General features: G+C 54.1%; 1 protein-coding gene across 6 annotated transcripts in view; it reads right to left on the minus strand.

Annotated features, from left to right (window-relative positions):
- TBC1D22A (TBC1 domain family member 22A) overlaps positions 1–25401 on the minus strand; it is a 397174-nt gene that overhangs the window by 32001 nt on the left and 339772 nt on the right. For 5 of the 6 annotated variants that reach the window (XM_037846180.1, XM_037846182.1, XM_037846181.1 and 2 more), the window contains one exon: positions 21392–21487. In XM_037846180.1, the coding sequence (XP_037702108.1) occupies positions 21392–21487 (96 nt within the window). Of the gene's footprint in view, positions 1–21391; positions 21488–25401 lie in introns of those variants that run through there. The other variant, XM_037846184.1, reaches the window with a different exon arrangement.

Consider the following 25401-nt stretch of genomic DNA (forward strand, 5'->3'; position numbering starts at 1 on the left):
AGAGTGAGATTCTAATCAAGAGTGATAATGTAAAAGGAGATGTCACATTATTTGACTTTGTGACAGGCTCGCACGGTGGGATTCATGCACCGGCAGGAATTAAGTTTATTACAAGGGAATTATTTGGAGACGTAAAGCATGGCAGGGGGCGCAGAGCTTCTGCAGCGGAGCCGGAATACAAATGTGCACTTTGGCAAAGGTGTGTCCGGGGTGCACTGAGCAAGATCACACGCCCCCGAGCCAGACGCGCCCGTCTGCAGCCTCAGATCAAGGCTCCCCGGGAGGCCCCACCAATGCTCCCCGCAAGAGCTGCACCCCCCGAGGAAGAGGGGCACCACCTCAGCCATGGCGGCAACCGTGGTACCCTAGGATCACGGGGCCGCCCCAGGCGAGTCACAGCCCCTGAGCTATGCGGAGCCAGGGGTGCTCCAGACCCCCTTTGGCGAGCTCCTGCCCCAAGGCCCACACAGGGGCCCTGCAGCCCACACCTCGACCGGCTCCCTCGGCCTCTCCTGCCCCAGCCCTGCAGCCTGCAGTGACGTGGGGACTCGAATGCAAGGCCCCCGAGTCTGCACCCTAACTGTGAGCCAAGCAGTGACTTTTGTGTGGAAACGTCGAGTCAGCTCTTGGCGAAGGCTCGGTGTGGGGCCGCGAGGGCCTTGGCCAGGCCAAGGGACCAGTGGGCAGGACCAAGGAGGGGCTGTGGTTGTGTCCTGGGCAGCACGCAGATATGAGCTCGCCTTCCCGAAGGGCGGCCAAGGCAGCTCGGCCTGACCCTGCTGGTGACCTCAGGAGCTATGCCTGGCCGATCCAGATGGGAGAGGGCACCGAGGGAGACGGGGCCCCAGACAAGGTGGTGACTCAGCCAGGCCGGCAGCAGGGGCAGAGGCCAGCCCAGACCCTGGCCGCGGAGGCCACGACAAGTGTGGTGGCGACTCTGCACCGCAGTCTCCCCAACGAGGCTGCACCCTTGGTGCTCCCTCCACCTCAGGCCCCACTTGGTGACTCCCTTCCCTGCCTACTTTGTCCCCCTCCCCAACTATGGCCCCTGGCTTGGCATCCGGCCAACGTGGTGGGAGCTGAGGCCCAGGAGTTCGGCTTTGGGGCCCAAGGGGAGGCTGTGCACGGAGGCAACCCACCCACCTGTCCCCCAAGTGTGTGGAGCCCAGGGCAAGGCTGGCTGCCGCAGAGAGCACAGATGGGGCACACTGGGGCCCCTCAGCTCGACGGGAACGGTGAGCCCCCCGTGTGCACTGTGAGGGCCGCGAGACGACAGGCCGAGGCTCACAGCCCATCTGGGCCGGTGTCCCGGTGACCGGACCTGCCACCTCCCAGAAGCCCTGCCAGGAATCAGGCACACAAAATAAGAGAAGAGCAAATATTTCTTCTTTGCATGAGGAATTAAAAGATCAATGCAACTTCTTCTGTGTGCTTTATTTCAAAAAAATAAATACCGCAAAATTGAATTGAGAAATCCTATCATGTTTGCCCTGAAAATCCTCAAACTAATTAGGGTAACAAGTGGGCACGCTACGGATCAGGGCTCTCTGGGTCGGAGGCGCTGACGATCCTAAGGCAGCGCAGGGACTTCCTAAGGGCCGGTTTACTTTCTTTCTTTATTGTTTGGTCTCTACTTTGTTCACCGATTTATCTTACTGATACCAGCACGCGGACGAGGGATGAGCACCTAGCAGGGGCCCCAGTGGCCCGAGTCCCTTGGCTTCATGCCCGACCACGGGCGGGGGATGGGAGTGGGTGACCTGACCCCATTTCGTGTCTGGGTGACACCGCTGGCACAGGCTGCCTTGAGAGGCGAGCCCAGGGGACTGGGGGGCTGAGGGACGTCAGGGCGCGTGAACCAGGTCTGCAGGGGCTCGGGCAGGAGGGCACCGGGTGGCACGTACCTGTCCCACGTGGGTCACAGCAGCTGCCATCACCAAGGGCCTCGGGGTGGACACGGCCAGGTGTTCCCACAGGGCCCCCGGCCACCCCCAGTGCCGCTGAGCCCCTCAGTCCTGCCCTGGGACCCCCATGCGTGAGCAAAGTCTTCAGGAAGGCCAATGGTGTGCCCCGGGGGGCTCGGGGTCAAGCCTGGGACGTCCAGGGGAAGTGGAGGCTGCTGGGGGCCGGGGGCCAAGGAGGCCATGGAGCCTCGTCATCTGCACTTTCTGCCACGAGGGCTTCCGGGCATGGTGGTCCCACTCCCAGGGGAGTGGTTCCCTCGACAAACCAATGACAAACTAATGTCCCTGACTTCCTGCTGCTCTAGTCACAGCCTCGAGATGGGTGAGGCGGGAGACTGAGACTAGGTACGCGGAGCGCCTAGACCGCACAGAGCTCAGTTTCAGGGGGAAGAAGGCCACGTGCAGGACCTAATGTGAAGCAGACGTCTCTGCCAGAGGGCCCACCGGGCTCCCACGGGGAGGAGCCCCTGCCCCCATTGGCTGCACCCTGAGGTGGGGCAGCAGGGACCCAGCAGAAGGAGCGGCGGCTCACCTGGCGGGGGGAGCACAGGCCTGCACGCCAGTCTTTTGGGCCCGTCTGCTTCACTGAGCTGCGTGTCCCCCGAGTGGGGCTCCCAGCACCTCTAGGCCCCTCACCGCCCACCGCCGCCCCCTCACACAGAGCCCGCAGTCCATTCCCCGCACGTCCTTCCCGTCGCCTCCTGCACCAGGTGCTCGGTGACTGTCCCTGCCTCGTGAGACAATGTCCTGGGACGGAGCCCACCTGATCCCTACCCTCAACACCCCCGCATCGGGCCCCTCACACTGACACAGCCTGACACCCCGGCCTCCGCACTGGCCGGCCAGTCACGTGGGAAACCCTCCCAGCACGCCACGAGGCCGGCACTTCACGTTCCGGAGGGCTCCGAGTGCCCACCGTGCGAGCCCCTCTCTCCTCCCCAGACCCGCTCACAGCTCCGTGAGCCTCACCCAAGCTGCCACCGCTGGGTTCAGGGTCCCGAGCATGATACACTCCTGTTCTCCAGCCAGAACTGAAGTTCCCAAGGAAGGGTGCTGGCTCACCACGAGGCTGCGTGCCCACCTGCCCATTCACCCCTGACCTCAAGCCCCTGATGCGCCTGGCACACAGAGCACACTCAGTGCCCACTTGCTAAACTAAGCTCAAGGGAAGACGCATGGAACAGACACGGAGCTTGGGAAGGGCCGAGGGCATCCACCAGGATGATGACAGTGCTGGGCCTGCCCAGGCCCCTGGGGGTGCTCCCTGAGGGAGGGCCCAGGCCCCATCCGCTCCTCCCTGAGGAGGGGACCCAGCAAGGCCCCGAGCCGCGTCTCCTCCCCAGCTGGGGACTGGGCTTGGCTGAGGTTCCAGTGAGTGTGCAAGTGGTGGGCGGGCGAGTGAGAGACAAGGTGAGTGAGTAAGCAGGTGAGCAGGCAGGTGAGTAAGCACAGTGAGTGAGTGAGGGAGCAGAAGCTGGGTGGGTGCTGCCCTGGGTTCATCTCCCCTTGGGTACAATGAGCCCCTTCCCCAGTACTGAGCCCTGGAGTACTGCCCCCCACTGAACCCCATTACCTGCGTGAGGGTATTCAACTGTCACATCAGAAACACAGGACATGGTGACGTTAGCAGAAAAGACTGCAGGAGAGGGACTAGGAACCAAGGAGCCTAAGAGATTCTTTCCACAAAGGAAACAGGTGTCTGGAAATTGACCCAGTTGACTTTGGGATTGGCACTCCTGGTGCCACCAGTTCCTGCTGGATTTGTCTCCGGCAACCTCAGGTCCAGATCTTGGCCACGTGTGAGAACGACAAGCCCAGGGGACCCCAGTGCAGCCCCGAGCTGGCTCCAGATCAGCCCTGCTCACAGCCAGGACGTCAGCACCCAGGCAGTCAAGGGGCTTGGGGACCCAATACTATGACCCGAATGCGCATGCTCCTCGGAAGCCCAGGCCAGGGCGTTGAGTCAAGTGCTGGGCCCCACCCCTCCGGGCCGGAACAGTCCCACTCGCACCCTAGACTGGCCTGGGTGTCCGCTGCAAGCATTCAAAACAGACTGTGTGACCGTGTGACAGTTGAGAACTGAGAGGGAGGCATTTTAATACAGCTGAAGATGTAATTACATTTCTTCAGGGATTGAACAGATGAGCTTCTCCAAGTTTATCTGCCTGAGATATCAAATACCATTAATGATATAATAAGGGCCTTTCAATTAATGATTCGAATGGTGGTTGTAATTTTTCCTTTAGTGGCAAGATGAATTCACGGGCAGAAGTGAGCCGGCTAAGAGGGAGAGACTGACAAAACCTCCGCTGCCCTCCCTCACCTGCAGAGGGCAGACAGCAGAAAGCTCTGGAATGATGGGGGGGGTGAGGGGAGTGCTCCGGGACACACAAGGGAAGGCTGTCAGGTCTTGGGGTTGAAATGTCAAACTTTCCCTAAGCAAACGCCTCAGGCAGGAGAAGTTCTTGTTTTCATGAGAGACCAGGGAGGGGAGGGGAGGGTAGTGGGCAGGTGTGTGAGTGAGCAGGTGCGTGAGCAGGTGAGCCAGGGTCCTGCCAGGTCAATACAAAGACACCCCCTCTGGGGATGGATGAGGTCACAGCAAAACCCTCTCATGTGTCTGGACCCGCAGAATCAGAGCCTCGGGGCCACAGGGGGCTTACGTGCAGCTGCCCGGTGGCTTCTGAGGGAGCTGGCACCAATGCTGGTTCCTGGGCCCTACCCCAGGCCCCCTGAGCCAGAACCTCTGGAGCTGAGGGCCAGGGACTGGGATTGGTACAAGCTCCCAGTTCCTGCTGAACCTCTGCCCAGATGGATACATGGAAAACAGAAGAGGAGAGGTAGGGAATTAGGGGGACGTCCAGGAAGCCCACCATGTAATAGGCATTCCAGAAAGAGAAACACGGAGAACGTTTCTGAGATGAAATCCTTGCGCTTTCCATACTGAACAGGCCCCAATACTCGAGCACAGGGTGGGCACAGGGTGCAAAGGAAGCTCCTAAATGCCGAGGGGCAGGGGGCAGGGCGTGCCATGCCTGTCAGTAACAGCACTGGACACCGGAAGGGGATGGGCAGGCACAGAGATTTCCACCCTGCACGCACCATCCAGCCAAACCCTCAGTCAAGAGGGAGGAGAGAACATGCAGTTTCAGACACGCAATACCAAAACGCCTGCTTTCTGGGCTCCCTTACTGAGGCGCGTGCTGAAGGGGGCGCCCTGCCAAGGAGGAGCCCAGGCTCGAGGAGCTGCCCCGGGCAGTGGCAGAGGCAGCATGCGTGCAGGCCTGGAGAGCAAGGGCTCCGGGCAGACGGGCATGCGGAAGGGACGGTTCCAAGAAGACAAACTTCAGAGTACAGCTGATGGGCCAAATCCCTTGAGAGGAGATTTCCAGTTCTGAGAAACAGATCAGGGAGGAATCAGGGAACGGTTCACAGAAAACCAAGAAGAGGGAGACCACTGTGAACAGCAAGGAAACCAAACGGTTGTCCAAGAAAGGAAATACAATCGTAGCACACTGTGCGGCTCAGCCACATGGCCACGCAGAGCAACTCCCCACCAGCCCGTCATCGGAGCCCGGGCAGGGGCGGCAGGGCAGGGCGGGTGGGTGCAAGGGGTGCATCGTCCTGCTGCTGCTGTGGAAACCCAGCGTCTCAGGCTAAAATCTGAGACAGCACAGACGGAATGCTAGGGAGAAAAACAGATTCTAAAAACAAAACATATCTTAAAAGGTGACCTTAGCCACCTCCAGGGAGAAGGTCAGGGGAAGTGGGAAGAAACTACTTTTTCTGGTAAAAAGCGGTTTGGAATATTTTGTCTTTTTAAAAACATGTACAAGTGTAGCTTCAATAAAATTTTTAAAAGGTTTTATCAGGGCAAGGATCCTTGGAAAGTGTTCCAGCCCCCACCCACTCCCTCCCGAGCCACAGGGCTCCGTTCAGTTCCCAAACCCCTCTGCCGAGAGCTTTTCTGTGGCTGTAAGGAAACGCCATAAGTAAAGGTGAACGGCCGCATCACAAGCAGCAATCCTTAGGGTCTGAGGACACTATTAACTACAATGGGGTGTCAGGAAACTAAAAAGCTAACACTCATTATTTTAAGTTTTCTTAATATTCACTCTAACCCCGGTATATGTGAAACCCATCCACAGCAGAATCTAGCAACTCTGGGAAGAGCAGGGATCACTAGGTAAGAGCTGACTGGATTCATGACGGATTAATCTCAAAAAAACATGCAAAAAGCAAGACGCTTCACCCCGGACAGCGGCATTTTGGTACTGGCCATCGGGGCTGTGGGTGTGCGGACATGCTCACGGCCAGCACGGACGCCACGTGCATGCAGATACCTACTGCCAAGCAAGTGACATTTATTTCTGCTCCAGGCAGTGGTAGCATTTCTTGGCTGTCTCACTCTCATTGTCAAGCGTGGCCCTGCTGACACACTCTGCTTTCCAGGTGACTTTGGGGGCCTGTGGACCCCTAAGTGCCGTGAATGCAGCGGTTGAGCTGCCACCGGAGGGTCTCCGGGCGTCCAAGATGGTGGGTTAGCGGCTGGCCGCCCCCCCGGCTACAGGCCCAGCAGGGCAGAGTGCGGCGCCAGGGAAGGCAAAGCCCGTCGCAGAGAGGGATGATTTAATCAAAATATAGATGTGTCTGAAGCCAGTCATGGGACACAAATTGATTTTCTGCAGCCTTGTGCAGACTTCCATTTCTGGTCTTTAAAAATTGTCTCATGAGTTCAGCTCTTAAAGGGAAAACGATGAGGACAGACCCAGGTTTACGTGGCCCCAGGCCCTCTCTGGGAAGACCCTGCAGGAGGAAAGGCAGGGGGCTGTGGGCAGGTGGGAACCAAGCGCGAGAGCCGGGGCCAGCCCCCCACTGCCGGGCCCCAGCCCCTCTGGGAAGTGAGGTGAGGAAGTTGGGGAGAATGGGCAGGACGGTGGGGCATGGACAGCAGCAGTGGGGGGGCCTGAACACCTCTCCAGTCACTGGGGTGTCCTCAAGGCTGGGCCCAGGCAGCCGAGGGGAGACGAGGAAGCCCACTTTTGGAGATGAGGCACTTTGCCCCACACCCAGACGGCAGCATTAAGCTCCAGGATGAACATGACAGACTCCCCCTGCCACTCTGAAACAGGCCACTCGGCCGCTGCCACTCGGGTTATTTCAACAAAGGCAGATCTAAGATGCTCCCCCTTCAATCACTCAGGGCCACCTTCCCTAATGACACTAGGAACCAGACGGCCACACCTGCAAGCCAAACGCCCCTGCAATGGAGGCTTTCACTGTAACAACGAAAGACAAAATCCAAACAAATTCTGTGAGGCAAAGCAGGAGTTTCCTTTATGACTATTTAAGCAAGAATTCCCCATTTGCAAGGAGAGAAAGGGTTTGTTTTTCAGAGATCAGAGAACAGAATCAATTCTTTCCCCTGCCTTGTTTCATAACAGATGCCGAGGGTGAGTGTGAACACACAAGTGAGCACATGTGCGTGTGTGTGCATGTTGCATGTGCATGTGTGCCTGTACATGTATAGATAAGAGCATGCGTGCACGTGCATGTGTGTATGCGTGTTGCGTGTGCATGCATCCGTACATTTAAGGATAGCTGCACGTGCATGTGTGCAAGCTGCATGTGGGCAAGCTGCATGTGGGCATGTATGGATATGTGCACTGCATGCGTGTTGCATGTGCATGTAAGAATATGTGCGCGGGCATGCACGTGCATGCATGTGTGTGTGAGGCAGTGACAGCCCCGAGCCCCTCCTTTGTCCATCATCCCATCTAATACCCTCCCAGCCTTGCTGGAGGCAGTGAGCTCAAAGTCCTCACCTACCCTTCTGGATGAGGAAACCGAGTCCAGAGAAGTTCCCAAACTCTTCTCTTTGCTGCCCTGCCTCCCCTTCGGGTCACCCCAGACCGAGTAGGACACCCTGGCTTGGTACGTGGTGAGCTCTGTGCTGACGCAGCTGCTCGAGCCACCCAGCCCCTGGCTTCCCTCCCTGGGAGTGGGTGCTCCTCGCAGGCTGTCTGGGCCCAGGGCAGGCGGGAACAGGTGCACGGGGGCCAGATGTAGGTCCCAGCCCGCTGCCTCTCCCCTGCTCCCTGCAAAGAGAACACCTGCAGGGCCAGACCCCCAGCCCCCACTGGTTGCCAGTTGCTCAGAGAATGCAAACACACTCAGTCAGCCCACTGCCCAGCCCCCCAGGCCCTCTGGGAGGAGAGGCAAGAAAGATGGGGAGAACGGGCAGGATGGTGGGGGCAGCCAGCAGATGGTAGGCGGATGGATGGGTGATGGACAAGCACATGGTTGATTTACACGGGGGTCTCCTGGAATCTGAGCCAGGCAGGAAGGCGTTCCCACAGGCCGCTGGCTTCCTCTGGAAGGCTGGAGCTGAGCCAAACCTGAGACAGTCTGCTACTTCCCAGTCACTTCACCAAAGCCACCAGAAGGGTGTCCTTAGCAAGTTACTCCACGGAGATGCAAGTAAGTTCTTCTTTTGGCATAACCTGAATTTCTCTTGCTTTAATTGAGTATTCCAGTTTGCTAATGCTGCCATTAAGCAAAACACCAGAAATGGATTGGCTTTTATAAAGGGGGTTTATTTGGTTACAAAGTTACAGTCTTATGGCCATAAAGTGTCCAAGGTAACACATCAACAATCGGGTACCTTCACTGGAGGATGGCCAGTGGTGTCCGGAAAACCTCTGTTAGCTGGGAAGGCACGTGGCTGGCATCTGCTCCAAAGTTCTGGATTCAAAATGGCTTTCTCCCAGGACATTCCTCTCTGGGCTGCAGCCTCTCGGGGCAAACTCTGAGCTAGTACCTCCGAAGCATCAGCGAAACTCTGCTTTTAATGGCCGTCTTCAAAATGTCTCTATAAGCTGCAGCTCCTCTCTCAGCTCCTGTGCGTTCTTCAAAGTGTCCCTCTTGGCCGTAGCAAGCTCTCTCCTTCTGTCTGAGCTTATATAGTGCTCCAGCGAACTAATCAAGGCCCACACTGAATGGGCGGGGCCACAACTCCATGGAAACAAAGAATTACAATCTAATCAACACTACTACATCTGTCCACACAAGACTGCATCAAAGATAATGGTGTTTTGGGGGACATAATACATTCAAACTGACACATTGAGTCACAGAGAAAAAGAGCTCATTCCTCCTCTTCCACTTAAAGATGGCTGTGAGCCACCCTAGAGCCTCTCTCACAATCTCATTCCTTTCATCCTTCCTTGTGCTCCAGTTTCTTAACTTTCAATCATTTATTCCTATAAGAAAGTTGCTATTGCATTTGCAGTATACGTTCCACTTTAGTCAGAAATGGCTAAACTTTCAAACTCCATCGCCATTATCATAATGAGAGGTATAATTTAATAAGGAGGCCCCATTTCCCAAAGTCTGAAAAGAAAATTACCTGTGGGTATTTATGCCTGAGGACGAGGAAAGAAAACGCTCTGCAAGACATGGGCCTCCTCATGTCTCCCTACCGTGTCCCTGAGATGCCTCTGAGCCCAGCCCTCCCAGGAGGGGCCCCCACCCCTGGGACACCAGACAGCACCCAGGAAGGGCCTGGGGGTCACCAGGGGCCCACTGCCTCTCTAGGATGCCAGCTCACCGGGAGGGCGGTCTCAGCAGTGCTGGGGGCTGGGGGCTGGCCACTGTGGAGCCTCAAGGCTGAGGGGACGTGCGTGAACTCGGAGGGGCTGAGGCTGGCCCTGCATCTGGCTCTCCACACATTTAGACGGTGTCAACCCCAGGCAGGAGAGCGCCATGGCCTCCACCCAGCCCACACCTGGCCCTCGCACCCTCCTCACTGTAGGGGAACATGCTTCCTGCCCCACCGCCCCTTCCCCTGCTGGGGCCTGACCCTCCTGGGCAGGCCTGGCCCCGCCCTTTTGGCCCCTTGCCCACCGCCTGACCCCTCTGCCGCCTGACCACAGAGCACCAGGTTCCTCACTGCCCCGGGGCCTTCTCTTGTAGGGCAGACTGGTGTTTCCTGCAGACCAGCTCTGCCCGGCAGCCGAGCGAACCCAAGTTCGTCCCCTCCGGGCCTGCAGGCCCACACCACCCTGAAGAGTGACCGCTTGCCCAGGCTGAAGCACAGCTGCACGCTCTCCTTGGCCCTGTGCCCAGGTCTCCCAGTGCCTGCCCCATGGGCGTGAGACAGTGCTGGGACACTCTGCTCCACGCCCCTCTGACTGTATTCACAACAGGGAGGGTGGCCGGAGCTGCTGAGCTGGCCATCCCGGGCCCACCCACTTAGGGAGCTCCTGCTCTGCCCCTGACCGTCCGAGCCCAGAGGCAGTGCTGCCAGCAAATGGGCCCCCCGGCCCCTCTCCAGATCCCCCGGCCCCTGAGGCCTGCCTTAGCCCATCCCCCAGGTATGGCCCCATGGGCTGCCCCGCCCAGCCCCCCATCTCAGGTACTGCTGGGTGGGGGGGGCGTGGAGGGCACAGAGGGGCTCCCCACGTGCTGGCCATGCTCCACCCTTACTTGTTCCGGATGCTTGTCAGGCCCCACAGATGGTGTTCACATGCTCTGCTGGGTTATCAAGGAAAATGGCTCTCTGCTCAGGGCTGAGCCAACGTCCCACCTTCTCGAAGCCCCTCCCAGGGACCCTCGACACCATCACCCAGCCTTACCCTTAGCGGTGCTGACCTGCATCTACCAGGGCCTAAGTAGAGGGGCAGTGAGCAGGGGCCACACTGCCTGCACCACCCCCCGGCCTGCGCCACACCCCACCCCCCAGCCTGCACCCCCGGCTTGCACAGGTCCCTCCTCCAGCCACATCTCCACCCAGAGGACTCCCCACAGCCGCCCTCCAGCAGCCGCCCAGCCGCTGCCCATGGATGGCCAGCCATGGCCAATCTTCTCCCTAAAACCTGAGGATGTTGCACCAGAGCCAGAGAAGCAAGAGGACTGGGCCCCAAGAATGCCCCTTCAGAAGGTTCCAGAAGCTAATACAACGCACACAGTGACACAAACCTACACACAGACCTCAAGTGACACAGACCCACTACACCTCATGGTGACACACACCACACTCTACCACACGGTGACACACACACACCATGTGGTGACACACACCACATCCCACCATGCGGCAACACACTCACTCCACCATGCAGCGACATACACCACACCGTGGTGACATACACCACACACACCACGTGGTGACACACACCACACCCCACCATGCGGCAACACACTCACTCCACCATGCAGCGACATACACCGCACCGTGGTGACACACACCGCACACACCACGTGGTGACACACCCCACACTCCACCATGTGGCAACATACTGCACACACCCACATGCAGCACCTAGAGCACAGGAATGCACAACAGTCCACTTTAACAATTAGTTTTCAATTGGCCCAATTTTGCCTATAACCTGTCTTGAAATGATAAAGAAAGAAAGAGACAATTGATCTTTACTTTGGCATTTCCTGACATTTGCTGTCTCCAGTGAACACAGGCTCCAGTCCGCCCACGTATACCCCACTGGGCCCTCGGAAGGCTCCGGCCTGCCCGGCCAGCCCGTCTGACGGCGATGTGGCGCTTGGCCCCCAGGACTCCGCTGAAGGCCGGGACAGGGGCGCCAGGGCTCCCGCTGGGCTGTGCTGCCCATTCTCCAGCTAACCAGGGCAGCCATGGTTGTCTGTCTGGAAGGCTGGCGGACTCCACACGAAAACGTGCAGAAAAGCATGAATTTGTGTAACATTCATCCTGTCACTGCACCGACGCTTTGTGGTGAGGGGTGGGCCGCCTTGCCCCTGCTTTTCCCACTGAGGCAGTACTTGATCTCTGTAAAGCTCAGGGCTTCAGCTGTTGTTTTCTTTCTTTTTTAATCAGGGATGCCCAAGAGACACTTCTAAACATCCTGTATTTTTACAGCTGTTTCTTTACCAAGGCTCTCTGAAGCCTGCAGTGGGATGCATTTAGGGGGCCCTCCTGAGTGGACAGTGTGGGGCTTTCGGTAGGGCAGGGGCTTGGGGCCTGGGGCTAGGAGGGCCTCCGAGGCAAGGCTGGGCCCAGGGATCGGGCGGCCAAGGGGTACAGCTGGGGGCCCAGCGCAGAGCTACCCCAGGCTCACACAGGGCACTCGTACAGTTTGCCCAGAGACCCCTCCTGGGCCACTTAGAAATGATGTCACACTCCCTGCAGATGGGGAAACCCATGACACTGCTGAGGGCAGTCTGGCCCGGCAGAGACTGCAGACCTGGGAGCGAGCTATACAGCATGACAGCTCAAGACGCCGCGAGAGTGGCCACGTGGCAGAGGCTGGACGGGCAGCCTCACCAGCACTGCGCGACTTCTGAGCTGTCAGAGATGCTCCACATCCACTCCACACCCTCTTTCTGCAACCCCTTCCACAGTCTCAGCCCAAACTGCACCCCTCATCACGTGGCACAGGGGCGCCTGTGGATGTGCAGGAGCCTCAGACAAGTGGTTCACAATATGTGCCTCTGAGGATCACAGATGCTGAGTAACTGTGTGTGCTTGTGTGTGTCTGTGTGCTGAGCGTGTGCCTGTGTGTGTGTGCATGTGCAGGTATGTGTGCCTACGTGTGTGCATGCGCCTCAGTTTGCTGTGCCTGCACATGTGTGTGTCTGTGTATATGCACCCATGTGTGTGCACGTGTGGGTAAGTGTAGGCACCTAAGCGTGTGTGTGTGCATGCATGTGCCTGGGTGCATGTGTACATGTGTGGGTGTGCACTCACACATACAGGCGAGCCGAGGGGTGGCGGCGAGGAGCAGGTCTGCAGCTGCAGGAAACACCAGCCGAGGGTACAGCAGCGGCTGCATTCCGGCAGTCACAGAGGCCCGCTCCCAGCCGGGACCTCCAAGTGGAGTCAGTGTGGGGTCGAATCCTCACGACAGCCTTTCATCGTGGGAATTATCCCCATTTAACAAGTAGTATTTTAAAAAATAATGCTTACCAGTCATTGAAGAGAGTATAGAAAAACACCCCAAAAAAAGTTCAAACAAGAAAATATAAATATCCATAATTCTACTAACCAAAAATATTATCAAAAACATTTTGGGTTGTTTCTATTCAGATTTTTTTCCATGCATATAAGCAAAACTGGGCTCATTTTTATATGTATGCACTTATGGAGATGTATATCATTTCATGCCATACTTTCCCTCTGCAAAGAAATATACTGAAAGCATTTTCCCATATCAGTAAATTTTATGTGAAGGCATAATTTGTGGGAGTCATAAAATATTCCAACCAATTATGTACCGTAAGTAGGTAACTGTTTCCCTACCATTTACTATTTAGGCTGCTGCTAATTTGCTTTCTCATAATTTAAAAAATGTGGAACCATTGGATCAAAGGTAAGGCTCCTAATATAAACTGTTACATGGCTCTCCCCCGAGGTTCGGTTGGTTTATACTCCTAGTAGGAGTGAAGGAACACGCCTGCTTTATGCCGCCTTCATCAAATCTGAGGAAGTGCATTTTTAAAAGCATTGCTGATTTGACAGGTGGCGTGTGTTTTGATTTCCAACTCTTTCCTAATGTCGGAAGAGGCATGCCTATTTACTAGTCGTATCGATTGTTCTCTGGGTTGTTCTCATTGACTCCACCCATTTTTCATGAGAACATTTTCTTTTTATTACTTACTTGGGTGAGTTCTTTGTATGTTAAGGATATAAGCTCTGCTGCGGGACACTGATTACGTGCTTCAACTTGGCAGGCCTGGGCTGGGGGACCGGATCCACCCCTGGGGAGGGTAGTGGGCACGGGCGACAGCGCCCTCCGCAGCCCCCCGGGCCTGGGAAAGTGAGGCCGGAGGCAGGCCCCATTTCCTCACCCAAAATACCAATGTTAGGGGAGGCTTGCCGGAGGGAACCGCCTTTTCCCCACCCCCTTATCTTGCCCGGACACTCCCCGTTGCCAGTGCAACTCCCATCACCACCAGTGCGCATACATTGTTGCCAGACACCGTTACCGGAGCAACTCTCGCCCCTTTTCAATCAACCTCCGCGCCCTCTCAGAACCAATCCAAGCCTTTAACCTCTACAGCTACCCCGCCCTCTAAACCGCCCGATATAAGCTTGTACTCTCCCCTAATAAACTCTCTTGGTTTTCTTCATCCTAAAAGAAACGTGTCCCGCCTGTTCCTTTCTCGCCGCCCTCCATACTTTGCACGCCTCCCGCCGGGGACCTGGCCAAGTCCCCCGCCTCGCCCTCGCCTCCGGGAAAGAGCCCCCGCCGCCGGTACCCTCGGAACAATCCTGGGAGCCTAGGATTTAGCAACCGGCCGCCACCCTCCCCCAGACGAGTCAACTGCGACCGCAACTGGCGCCCAACGTGGGGCACCTGGAATTAAAAGTCCTCTCTACGCAGCGGTCCAGTAAAACCACCCGCTCGCCCGGACGCCTCTCCAGCTCCCCTTCTCCTCGCCTGCAAAGTAAGGGCCGCCTCTCCCTCGCCGGTACCCTCGGAACAATCCTGGGAGCCTAGGATTTAGCAACCGGCCGCCACCCTCCCCCAGACGAGTCAACTGCGACCGCATTCTGCTTTGTTCCTGTTTGTGAAAAAGGAATTTTATTTCAGTTTGTCATCTGCCTTTTAATTCTGTTTATGATGTTTCCGACATTCAGACATTTACAATTTCTGTGTTGGGTTTAAAACGTGTTACTTCAGAGAGAACCAACATTTTCTTCTCTTAGGCACCCAGGGTGCTGACAATTTTAAATTAAACTTTCAGTGTGGGGTGCTTCAGTCACAAGAGTAACAAATTCTGGCCCTAAGTTAGCGAGAGGATGAGCAGGTACTCACGACCTCTCAGGGTCCCCCTTCATTTCCGCTCTATTCAGAGATGAGCCTCCGAGGCCTGAGAACCTGCAACCAGGTTCTTTTTGTTTGCAGGCTTTGTTCCATGTCGGGCCCAGGCCCAGGCATCCCGGGTTTATGCAGGTCCCGGGACTCTCCTGCCCGGGGGCCGGCCCTGTGCACTGGCAGGGCAACAGCAAAGCAGAGGCCTTCAAGCAAAACTCAGTTCCTGTGCAAGCTTAGAAACATACATATTTATAGTGCCTGTGGTGTGTGCTCGTGTGTGTGTGTGCATGCATGTGCATGTGTGCATGTGTGCATGCACTGCACAGGGGGAATCTTTGCTGAACAGTTAGTTACCACATGGTGAAAACAGATGTCTAGTCCTGATTTAAATGGGACTGTTTCTAGAACTTCCCCAGTCACTGGTGACCTGGTGATTTGAGTCTTAAGCAAGCTAAGATGGCATTCCTTTATTTCCACTTTATTAAGAATAGTTCTTTCCTCTTTTTATTAAACCCAGGAGAAGCTACCGCAGCTCTGAAGGAATTGTGTGATTTGCTGCTCTTGCCTTACTTACAGGGGCCCCCGCAGCAAGATGAGGAAGGAGCTGAGAGTGCAGGCTTGGACTTTAGGGGGGCTCGGTGTGGGGCCAGCCTCTGGGAACGTGGCTCTTGAAATGCTCCCTAGGTGATAAGGTTCTCCTCTGAGCCAGCCTGCAGAGGCAGTTGGTACAGAGCATGTGATTTATGGGGAACACCTGCTTCCCTTCCGGGACTGTGGAGTTTTGGTGGGAAACCCTGGACCGAGGCTCTAGCAGCCTCCCTGGGCAGAGAGTGTTACTGCATTTCATCATGGAGCGCAGAGCAGGCTGTGTGGCGGGAAGGGCAGAAGCAGCCTGCAGCCGACCCTGCTAGGAGCCTTTTCCCTGCTGACCCACCTGTCCACCCTGCCAGGCCGCGGTGACACACCTTAGCCGCATGCGAAGGTGACCATGTGCCGAGCTCCTCTGCTGAGCCCCGTGGTCCTTCGAAAGCAGCACTGAACAGGCAGGTGGTTGTGGAACTCCTGACACTAATAGATTAAGAAATATTAAACCAGTACAAAATTCCTGGGGTAAAATATATTTTAGCAGAATATGTATTTTTAGTTAACACACCAATAAATTAAATTTTCTTATTTTATTAAGGAATTTTATATTTGTTCCACAAGGAAAATTAGATTCTAATTTCATTTTTATGCATGCTGTCTTTCATATTAATAAATAAATCACTCTTTCAATCCCCGATTGTTTATGTACACACTTGCCCAGGGTCAGGTGCTGTGCTAGGGACTGGGGATGCCTCGTGAGCAAGGCGGACTGTGCTCCTGACCTCCTCACGGCACTTCACATGGATGGGTGGGTGGGTGGGTGGACGGATGGATGGATGGGTGGATAGTTAGATGGATGGATAATAGATTTAGATAGGTAGGTAGGTAGGTAGGTTAGATATAGAGAGAGATACATAAATAGGTGATAGATAATAGATCTATTGGAAGCAATTTTGGCATTTTATATTTTCCCAAAATGGTGTTTTCATCCATTTATCTTGGTTACACTTACAAGAGTTTGCCTATTTTATTGGCATTTTTCATGCCCCTCTAAGATGTGCTTAACAATTCTACTTATCAACTTGGTTTTCTAATCCACTAACTTATTTTTACTCAGTCATGCTTGTATCTTCTTAATCATAAGTTGACTTCATTTTTCAAACTGTAAATTGAGTTAAAGACTTAGCTTATTTTCTAAACATTCTTAAATGACAAAAGCATTTAGGCTTTGAATTTCTTTACAAGGCCAACAAGTGCCCCATCCCATAAGGTTTTGAATGCCATTCTGTAATTACAGGATCAGTTTCATTTTGACCTGTGTTATTTTGAGGAGGGCTCTCTAAAATGCTTGATCATTAATTCTAGCTTTATTATTAGTTTTTAAGGCTTCTGCTCAGTGAATGTAGTCTGTATTATTCCTGCATTTCTAACTTTGACTTTTTAATGGCTGAGTTAGATGGCTGATTTTTGTAAATGTTCCATAAATGCTTAGAAAGAAGATGCATTCTCTATACAGATAGAAAATTCCATTAAGAATTCTTAAACCACTCCTATTTTTTTTGCAATTCAGATTCACAATCACCTTTTTTATCCTCATTAAATGTTTCAAGTCTCCTCCTAGAGGTGCTTCATTCACATCTTTCTGTGTGTTTTACAAAGTTTTAAATTCAAGTTCAACATACAGGCAGAAAAGCCCACAGATCAAGACTTGCACAAAGTAAACCCACTGACCGCCAGGCCAGGACGTGGTCTCTCTACAGCCCTGCGTGCCGGGCGCTTTTGGCTCGGGATCTTCTGACTGCAGGGGTGCTGCAGCCGCCCACCCTCACCGTCGGGGACCCACTGCCCCAGGCCCCTCCTCCAAGCCCCCAGGGCGCCCCGCCTGGCTGCTCCTCAGTGCGTCCACTCCTCTCCTGGGACGTGGCCCCTCACGTGCCCACCTCCTCCTCATCCCTGGAGGAGCGAGCGCTTGGCCTACCCACCCCTAGCTCCCCTCGGCGGGCTCCTGGCTCCAGTCTACTCCTTGCACTTCCCAAACCCACTCTCCGTTCTGCCTTTCAGGATGCCCACCTGGTCGTGCCAGCCCCTGCGGAAACCCCCAACAGCTCCGTGCTGCTGCGGGCACAGCCCAGGGCTGAGGAATGCGGGACTGGGTCTCCGCGTCCCCCTTGGGCTCCTCTCCTGACCTCTGACCCCTGCACTCAGCACCGACTTCACCAAACTCCTTCCCGCTGCAGGACAGGCTCTGCTCTCAGGGCCTGGGGACCCGCCTGCTCCGTCCCTGCCTCCCGATCACCACCCCGTGCTCTCTCGGGGCCCTCCCCACCTCCCCAGCTGATTGGCTACTTTGGTTCCTCTGAAATGAGCCCACCGTGTCTCCCCACCCAAGGCTCCCCAGCACCCAAGTCCCACCTCTGTCCCAGGCCTGGTGCCAAGCCCCGAGTGGCACCTTTGTCCAACCGGGCGCCTCTGCCCACCCCGCTGACAGCCCCGGGCCCGGCACAGTGAGCCGAGGGGAGCACGGCTCGCACCCAGTGCCGTGTGCAGCACCTCACGGCTCCACCCTGGTTCCCCACCCAGCAACTCGCAGCACTCCTCCCAAGGCCGAGAGCAGGAGGGGAAGGGGCCCGCCCGGCAGGCTGCCTTCTACAGGGGCCTCCTCCTCGTGCTCCCTGGGTGGCCAGGGGCTCAGCCCTGAGACCCCGACCCTCTGACCCCCAGGCCAGGGCAGGTGCCTCCTGGGCCAGCAGCCCTGAGCCACGGGCAGCGGCTTCTCCGCACGGGGCGGCTCTTTCATCAGCAGTCAGCCAGCAGTGCCTTAATTTACTGGACATATTTACAGACCTCTGAGCTCCTTAGGTCTCCACCGAGAAGGTTTACGGCTTTGCTGCAAGTCCCAGGCTCTGTTCACCATAAATTAACTGTTTTCTACTTGAAAAGTAAAACATTACAAACGGCTGATATCTCTTTTTCTGTCTAAGGGCCTTGCTCTCTCTAAAACCAAGAGCGACAACCACCCCAACGCTGTCCACGTGTGGAGAACATTCCAATTCCACCGAGCCTGGGCATCCACGCGGCTTCTGGGCAGCTCAGCCTCTGTCAGAAGTGGCAGCACAGAAGTGAACCTCCGGGCACTGCCCTCGGGCCAGCACGGACAGGCAGCAGGCAAGGCAGGAATGCCAGGCAAGCAGGGACCAGGGCCACGGTGGGAGGGGACAGGGCTGGGCAGGGGGGCTGCCGGCGGCTCTCCAACGTCCTGGGGAGTCACACTAACAAGAGTGGGCTTGGGGAGATAAAATGGGTATAACACGGATTTTCTAGGATGGTTTATTTTCTAGTGTTTTTAATGCCATACCCGTAAATTTCCAACAAAACATCCCAGTAGTGCCAGCATCTGGGCTTTAAAGGATCCTCCAGGTGGCAAGATGGGCATGCCAGCGCTCAGCAAAAGGCGACCTCTAGCCAGGGCCCAGGACTGCTGTCCCCGCAGCGGAGGCCACAGGGGGTGCTGGAGGCAGCCGCTCCCAGGCAGCAAGAGTGACTGCAGGCAGGGGACAGCCTTCCCTGGGGAAGGACAGGGGCCTGGGGGCTCCCCGCCTCTCCACTACCCCAGCCCACCCGACAGACATCGGGAGGGGCACAAGGACAAGCAGAAAACAAGCCGGGCCCTGGCGAGCCTCAGGAGCAAGGGAAACACAGGCAGGAGGCAGTGCCTGTACTTTAACTCCCTGCCCAGTGCTCAGGGAATTAAACACTGGGAAGCAAAACCAATCTCCCCCAGCACAGGGGGCTCCCCGTGGTTTGGTATCAAGAGAGTCTTCCCCTTTCTCCTGGGAATACTTTGTCCTTAGAAAATGATTCCATTCCTATGGAAATGACTTAAAGCAACACATTATTTCCCAAGAGGCAAATTACAATGCTGCAAAGAGTGAGGGCTTTTAAAGCCATTTCCCACGAACATTCTCATGCTGGAGGCTGGGTTTTAGGGCTCACTCACTCAGGCTGTCTTACACGGACGCAGAACCATTTTCCTAAAATGCCACGATTGCAAACACAACTCCCCCCTGCTCACCAGGACTCCGCGGGGTTCTTTATTTAATTTCTGTTTTCTCTTATTGCCTTTCCCATTTAGTTCAATCTCCACAACACATTTTGGTGTTCATAGCATGCCCTCCACCCAGCCCCGGAGATGTCAAAGCACTCTTGCATTCGGCGCTTCGGAGAGGAAATCCATCTCGGCCGTGCCGTGCAGCCCAGCCGCCCTGCGTAGCTCCCTGGGCCCCGGCGCCGCCAGCGTCCTGACCGCACTTGCTCCTGACCCTGGTAGGGAACAGGGCTCTGACAAGTCTGGTAAAACATTTCCATCGGCTGCCAAGTGCACCCTCTAAGTACAACAGGCAACACCTCCCACCAACAGCAGGTAAACTGAGCCTCTTAAAAAGCGTGATGAAAACATGGCAAGCCGAGGGACAGCAGGACTCGTTACCATCTCCCCCTTCCAAGGCCCCTGACTGTGTTGCTTCCGGTCCAGTGTACCCCGCTGCAGGGCTCGGGGGCAGCCTGCAGGCCTGGCTGCCCCTGCCCCGGTCTCCCAACACCACTGTCCCCAGGGCGCTTGTGTTGAGGGGTGGGGTGCTCTCCCAGGAGCCAGGAGGGGGCCCCCTGCCAACCCTGCCCACCCATGCGTGAGCCCACCCCCTCCAGACCAGACCAGGCACCTCCCACCCAGCAGGCTCTGGGGATCGTGGCTGTTTCGGCCCCCAGGGCACAACCAACTCTCTACCCTCATCACAGTGACAGAGATGAACGCTTTCCCGCTTGGGCTCATGGCCAGTATGTGCCAGTGCGGACGGGACCACGGGGCACTGCTGTCCTCAGGCCACTCCCCATCTCACCCAGTCCCCACCCACCCCACAGAGCACATGCGGGGTGAACAGCAGTGGGTGCAGCGGGAGACAGTCCCAGCCCTGATTTACTCTACTGGACGCAGTGACGGGGAGGTCACAAACCTGCTGACCACCTCCACGTCCCCCAAGTGCAGAGCGGCAACACGAGGGTGGCAGACGATCCACAGCCCCAGGAGCTGGAGCATGCTGCCCGGCTGCCCCCCAGAGCACCTCTGAGGCTCACCCCTGACATCGTTTTCCCACACACCACGTGTGGCAGCGGCAGGAGCCCCATGGGTGTGTGGGCCATGCTGCTCGTGGACTCCTGGCTGGGGCCCTCACCCTTGTGGCCCTCTGTTGGTGGCCCAGAAGCCCCCTCAGGAGGCCTTCCTGGCTCCTCCCACCACCCACGGGAGGTGGGGTGGAGGCATCTGGTCATTAGGCAAGCACAGCACAGAAGCTGAGGTTCTGGGGTGGCTGCAGGTCTCCACGCCCGTCCCCTTCCCTGAAAAATGAAGGGCTCGTGGGGGTGGGCAGGAGAGTGACCCCAGCCAGTAGGGAGCAGAGTCAGGTCCCTGGGCCCACTGCAGGAACTCTCAGGGGTGGGGACGGAGACGAGGCTCAGTCCCCATGGAGTCCCAGGGTCAGGCACAGAGCCAGGCAGGAAGTGCACTCAGTGAAGGCCACTGAGAAGGGGCAAGCGTGGCTCTCCCAGGAAGTGACCAAGGAAACCAGCTCAGAGAGGTGAAGCGACACACGCCACGCAGCTCCCAGGGCCAGAGGCAGGGCCTGGGTGTCAGACCACTCGCCCAAAACCCTCCCTAACACATCTCGGTCTCACTGCTGGGAAGGGGCTTCCAGGAGCCGGAGATCCCGTCCCACCCCCTCCAGAGGGTCCTGTTACGGAGAACACACACCAGCGTGTGACGTTTCTCGTTTCTCGGGGGCTTGTTAAACAGCCATGTGTGATAACCCAGATGGAAGCAGTGTTCACACCATCACAGGCCACTGCTGAACCTCCCTCCCGGCAGGTGGTCACGGGTGAGAAGAAGCCAGAGCTTCTCAAAGCTCCTTCACAAATAACCCTGTGAACTAAAATTTAATAAACCTCTCTTCCAGGAGAAAACCAAACTCAGGTTCTTTTGAAAAGACGTTTACTTACTTGAAAATCTCTTTCTTCTAGAATTTCTTTCCTCCATCTCACGAGAAAAGCAGCGCAAACGTACAAGTGGAAATGAGAAAAGCCCTCAGGTTCAGACTGAAAGAGAAAGAAATAACCAAGAGAGAAATGTTAATGTGCTGAGCCATTAACGCAGCTGAAAAGTTATCTGCGGCTGTCAGGGTTTATCTAGTCAGGTTCCCAGAAAACCAAAGCGTGTGTTGACTTACTCACTTTTGCTTAATGCCTTAATTTCAAAATCCTCATCTCATTAAAATGAATACAATTTCCTCTTCAAGTACCAGCAGGCTTATAAATGGAATGTGAAGAGCAGATGGAGCTCTATATAAGCTCAAAAACCAATGTTCATTTTCTCCCTTTTCACAGAAAACGGTAAATTCACCGAGCACCAGTTCTACGCGGACACAGAATCTCGTCTCCCAGCTGGCACACGGAGGCCACAGCCAGGCAGGTTCCACCCAGGTAAGGGCACAGGTGGCACTCGAGCCTGGCTCTGTCCCAACTGGAGGTCCCCGTTCTTCTCCAGGCATCTCGGAGACGAAGGAAGGCCGCCGCCCGCACGGCCTCAACTCCCCACGCCGTCTCGCTCCTGGGGGTCTTCAGCGGACACCCCCTCCACTGCACCTTCACCAAGTCCCCATTAACCTGGCACCACGTTGCCACCCTGGAGACCAGTCCCAGGGCTCGCCCACCTCACCGACCCTGCCCCCATCCCCAACCCCCTCCCACGGCTACTGTCTCCTTAGAGTGCGCATTGCCAGTGTCCTAGAGGGGTTTTCCCAAAACTTCAGAACCCAGGGTGCAGTCATCATAATTTTTGCCATGTTCATGTGATACCTACATGACCACTGGTAATGGTTTATTAAGTAAATAAGCAAAACATACGGTATACATGATTGTATCATATGCTATGAAAAAATAAGGCAAGGCAGGGGATGGAAGACAGCAGACCTTTTTTTTGTGGGCAGGGGTAGGGTTTGCAGCTTAAACAGGGACGTCATCTAAGAAGGGGACAATTAAATAAAGGCCCAAAGAGGAAAAGCCAAGTGGATCTCTAGGGGAGAAGCTTCCCAGGAGTACACAATAGCACAGATCAAGAGTGAGGAGCTCAGTGCGGCTACAACACGGAGTATGAGGTGAACAAAGAAGACGAGGCCGGAGGTGACGGGTGGGTGTGGAGGTGCAGGCCCTTCAGAGCCCTGTGGGCCACTGGCTTGGACGCAGAGGAAAGGCGAGGCTTACACTGGATCCCTCCAGCTGCTACGGTGAGGAAGGTCACGGGCCGCGGTAATCATAAACTCAGGAGGTGCTGGTGATTCAGGCCTAGAAGACTGAAAACATGGCTAAACCCTGGGCCTATTTTGAAGGTTGAGTGGACTGAGCACCCTCACGAACGTGAGAGATACGGTGGGATGAGAGAGAGGAATCAGGGACCACCCCAACGTTCTTGACCTGAACAACTGGGAGGACGAAGTTGCCATTCCCAAGATGAGGAAAAGTTTGCACAAGTGTTTTGGCAGGAAGATGGGTAACTTCCTCTTTGGCCATGCTAAGTTTAAGACACCTACTGGGTGTCCAAGAGGTGCGGTCAAGCAGGCAGCTGGACACGTGAGTCTGGGGTCCAGGAGCATAATCCAGTGCTCCAGGCTAGAAACAGACCTGAGGATAAAAGACTGAAAAGGCACAGCTGCTGAGCTGGGGGGGCGCCAAGAGAAGGGAGGTGCCGCAGAAAAGTCAAATTAAGAGGAATGACAGTTTACCAATGGATTTAGCAACCGAAGTCCCCGGGCAGGCAGAGAGGCTGACTGGAGCACGTTAGAGGGGAAAACACAGGAGATAAACTGCAGACCAGAGCCTGCTTTATCTTGTTTTCCTGTGCTGGCTAGAACGGTCGTCACCATATTGAACAAAACTGCTGATGGTGGGCATCCGTTCCTTCTTGTTGCTGATTTTAAAAGGGCTGCTTTTAACATTTCACTACGATAACGACTTCTGTTCTAGGCCGTTTTTGTAGATAACCTGTATCAGGTCAGAAAGGTTCCCTTCCATTCCTCATTTACTAGAGTTCTTATCAGGGAAGATTAGAATTTAATCAGACGCTTGTCCTGCATCAATCGAGATAAGATTTTTCTCCTTAACCTGTTACTGTGCTGAATTACATTAGTATAATAGCTTTTCTAATGTTGTAGCAACCTCACATTCTGGGAATAAGCCCAGTTTGGTCGTGATGGATAATATTTTTTAATCACCGCAAGGTCCTGGTTACTGTTATTTCATTTAGGATTTCTACACTCATATACGGAAGATTGGCCTCTAATTTTCCTTTCTTGAACTGTCCCTATCTGGTGTAAGTATGAAGGATATGTTGCTTCTTTTCCCTCTTTCTCCATTCTCTGCAAGAGTCTGAACAAGATTAGAATATCTGCCCCTCAAATGTTTGCCAGATATCTCCTATAAAATAGTCTGGGCCTGAAACTTTCTTTGTAGAAAGATTTTTACTCCTTATTTAATTTCTAAATGGTTATAAATCAACTCAGACTTTTTACTTTTCTTTGAGGTAGTTTTGGATAATTTTATTTTTCTAGGAAATTGTTATCTAAGTTTTCAAATTTGTTCATGATATTCTATATTCCTTTAGATCTCTGCTGCATTTATAATAATATCCTATCTATAATTTCTCATAGCACTGTTAGGTACCTTTTCTCATTTCAGGTATTAATCATTCCAGAGATGTGTTAATTTCATTGGTCTTGTCAAGGAACCAACTTTTACTTCTGATGATCAGTTTTAGACCTGTTGATCTTCCTCTTCCATCAATTTCCACTGTTACCTTTATCATTTTCTTTCTTCTACTGACTTTGTTTTTCTTTCAGTTTTTTAATATGGATATTTTCATACACATAAAAGTAGAGTATCTTCTATTTCTTTTTTAATTTATTCAGTTGTTTCTTTTCTAACTCAAGTTAGATGATTAGCTCATTAATGTTTATTTTTCTTCATTTCTGATATAAGTAAGTAATTAAGGCTTATTATATTCCTCCTAACTTCTAAATCAGCTGCAGCCCACAAGTTTTAATGCATAGTATTTTTAATGCCCTTAAGTTAGGAATTTTCTACATTCTTTTATGATTTCCTTGTTTGGATCATGTTCTACTTATGAGTGTGTTTTTAGAAATCTATAAATATATAAGGTTCATTTTTCTTTTGTTTTGCCTTTTTAAGTTTTCTTTTGGCTATTGATTCGTAACTTAACCGTGAGAGAATGTGATTTATATGCTGGCGATCCCCTAAGTTTGTTTAGATTGGCTTTGAGGGAGGAACACGATCAATCGCCACAAATGTGCCATGAGGCACCACAGTTAAAGAGATCAAGAACATAAACCCCGGAGCCAGGGTGCTTGGGTTTAAATTCTGGCTCTGCATGATCTACAACAAGATACTTGACCTCCATGTGACTCGATTTCCTCATCTGCAAAATGTATGAGAAGTAAGTAAATTAAGCAGTGTAGAGCACTTGGAACGACGACCGCAGCACTGGGAGCCACATGCAAACGGCAGTCCCTGCGTCGCGGAGCATTCTGGAAGAACAGAGTGTTCCTCGGAGGCGGTGTGTTTTCACCCAGGTGCAAGAGTGTTGGTTAAATCTCCTATAAATCCTTATTTATCTTATGATCTATCAATAATCAAAAGGTAGGTTAAAAACTCCCATTATGCCAGCGGATTTGATTTCTTTTAGTTCCGATATTTGGATGCTATATTTTTAGGTTCATGCAAATTTAAAATTGTTTTATTTTCTTGGGGTAGTGAAATTTCTATCAATTTATAAACCTTCTTTATCTCAAGTAATGCTTTTTGCCTTCAAGTCTTTTCGTTTTTGGGGGGTGGGGGCATGGAGAAGGGAGATGTGTGATATGACCCATCTCAGCTTTCGATGGGTTACATAATGGTCTTAACAGCTTTATTGAGGTGTAACTGACATATAATAAAAGGTA

Source organism: Choloepus didactylus, chromosome 8 (assembly GCF_015220235.1).
Source record: "Choloepus didactylus isolate mChoDid1 chromosome 8, mChoDid1.pri, whole genome shotgun sequence".
In the NCBI taxonomy this organism is placed as follows: Eukaryota; Metazoa; Chordata; class Mammalia; order Pilosa; family Megalonychidae; genus Choloepus; species Choloepus didactylus.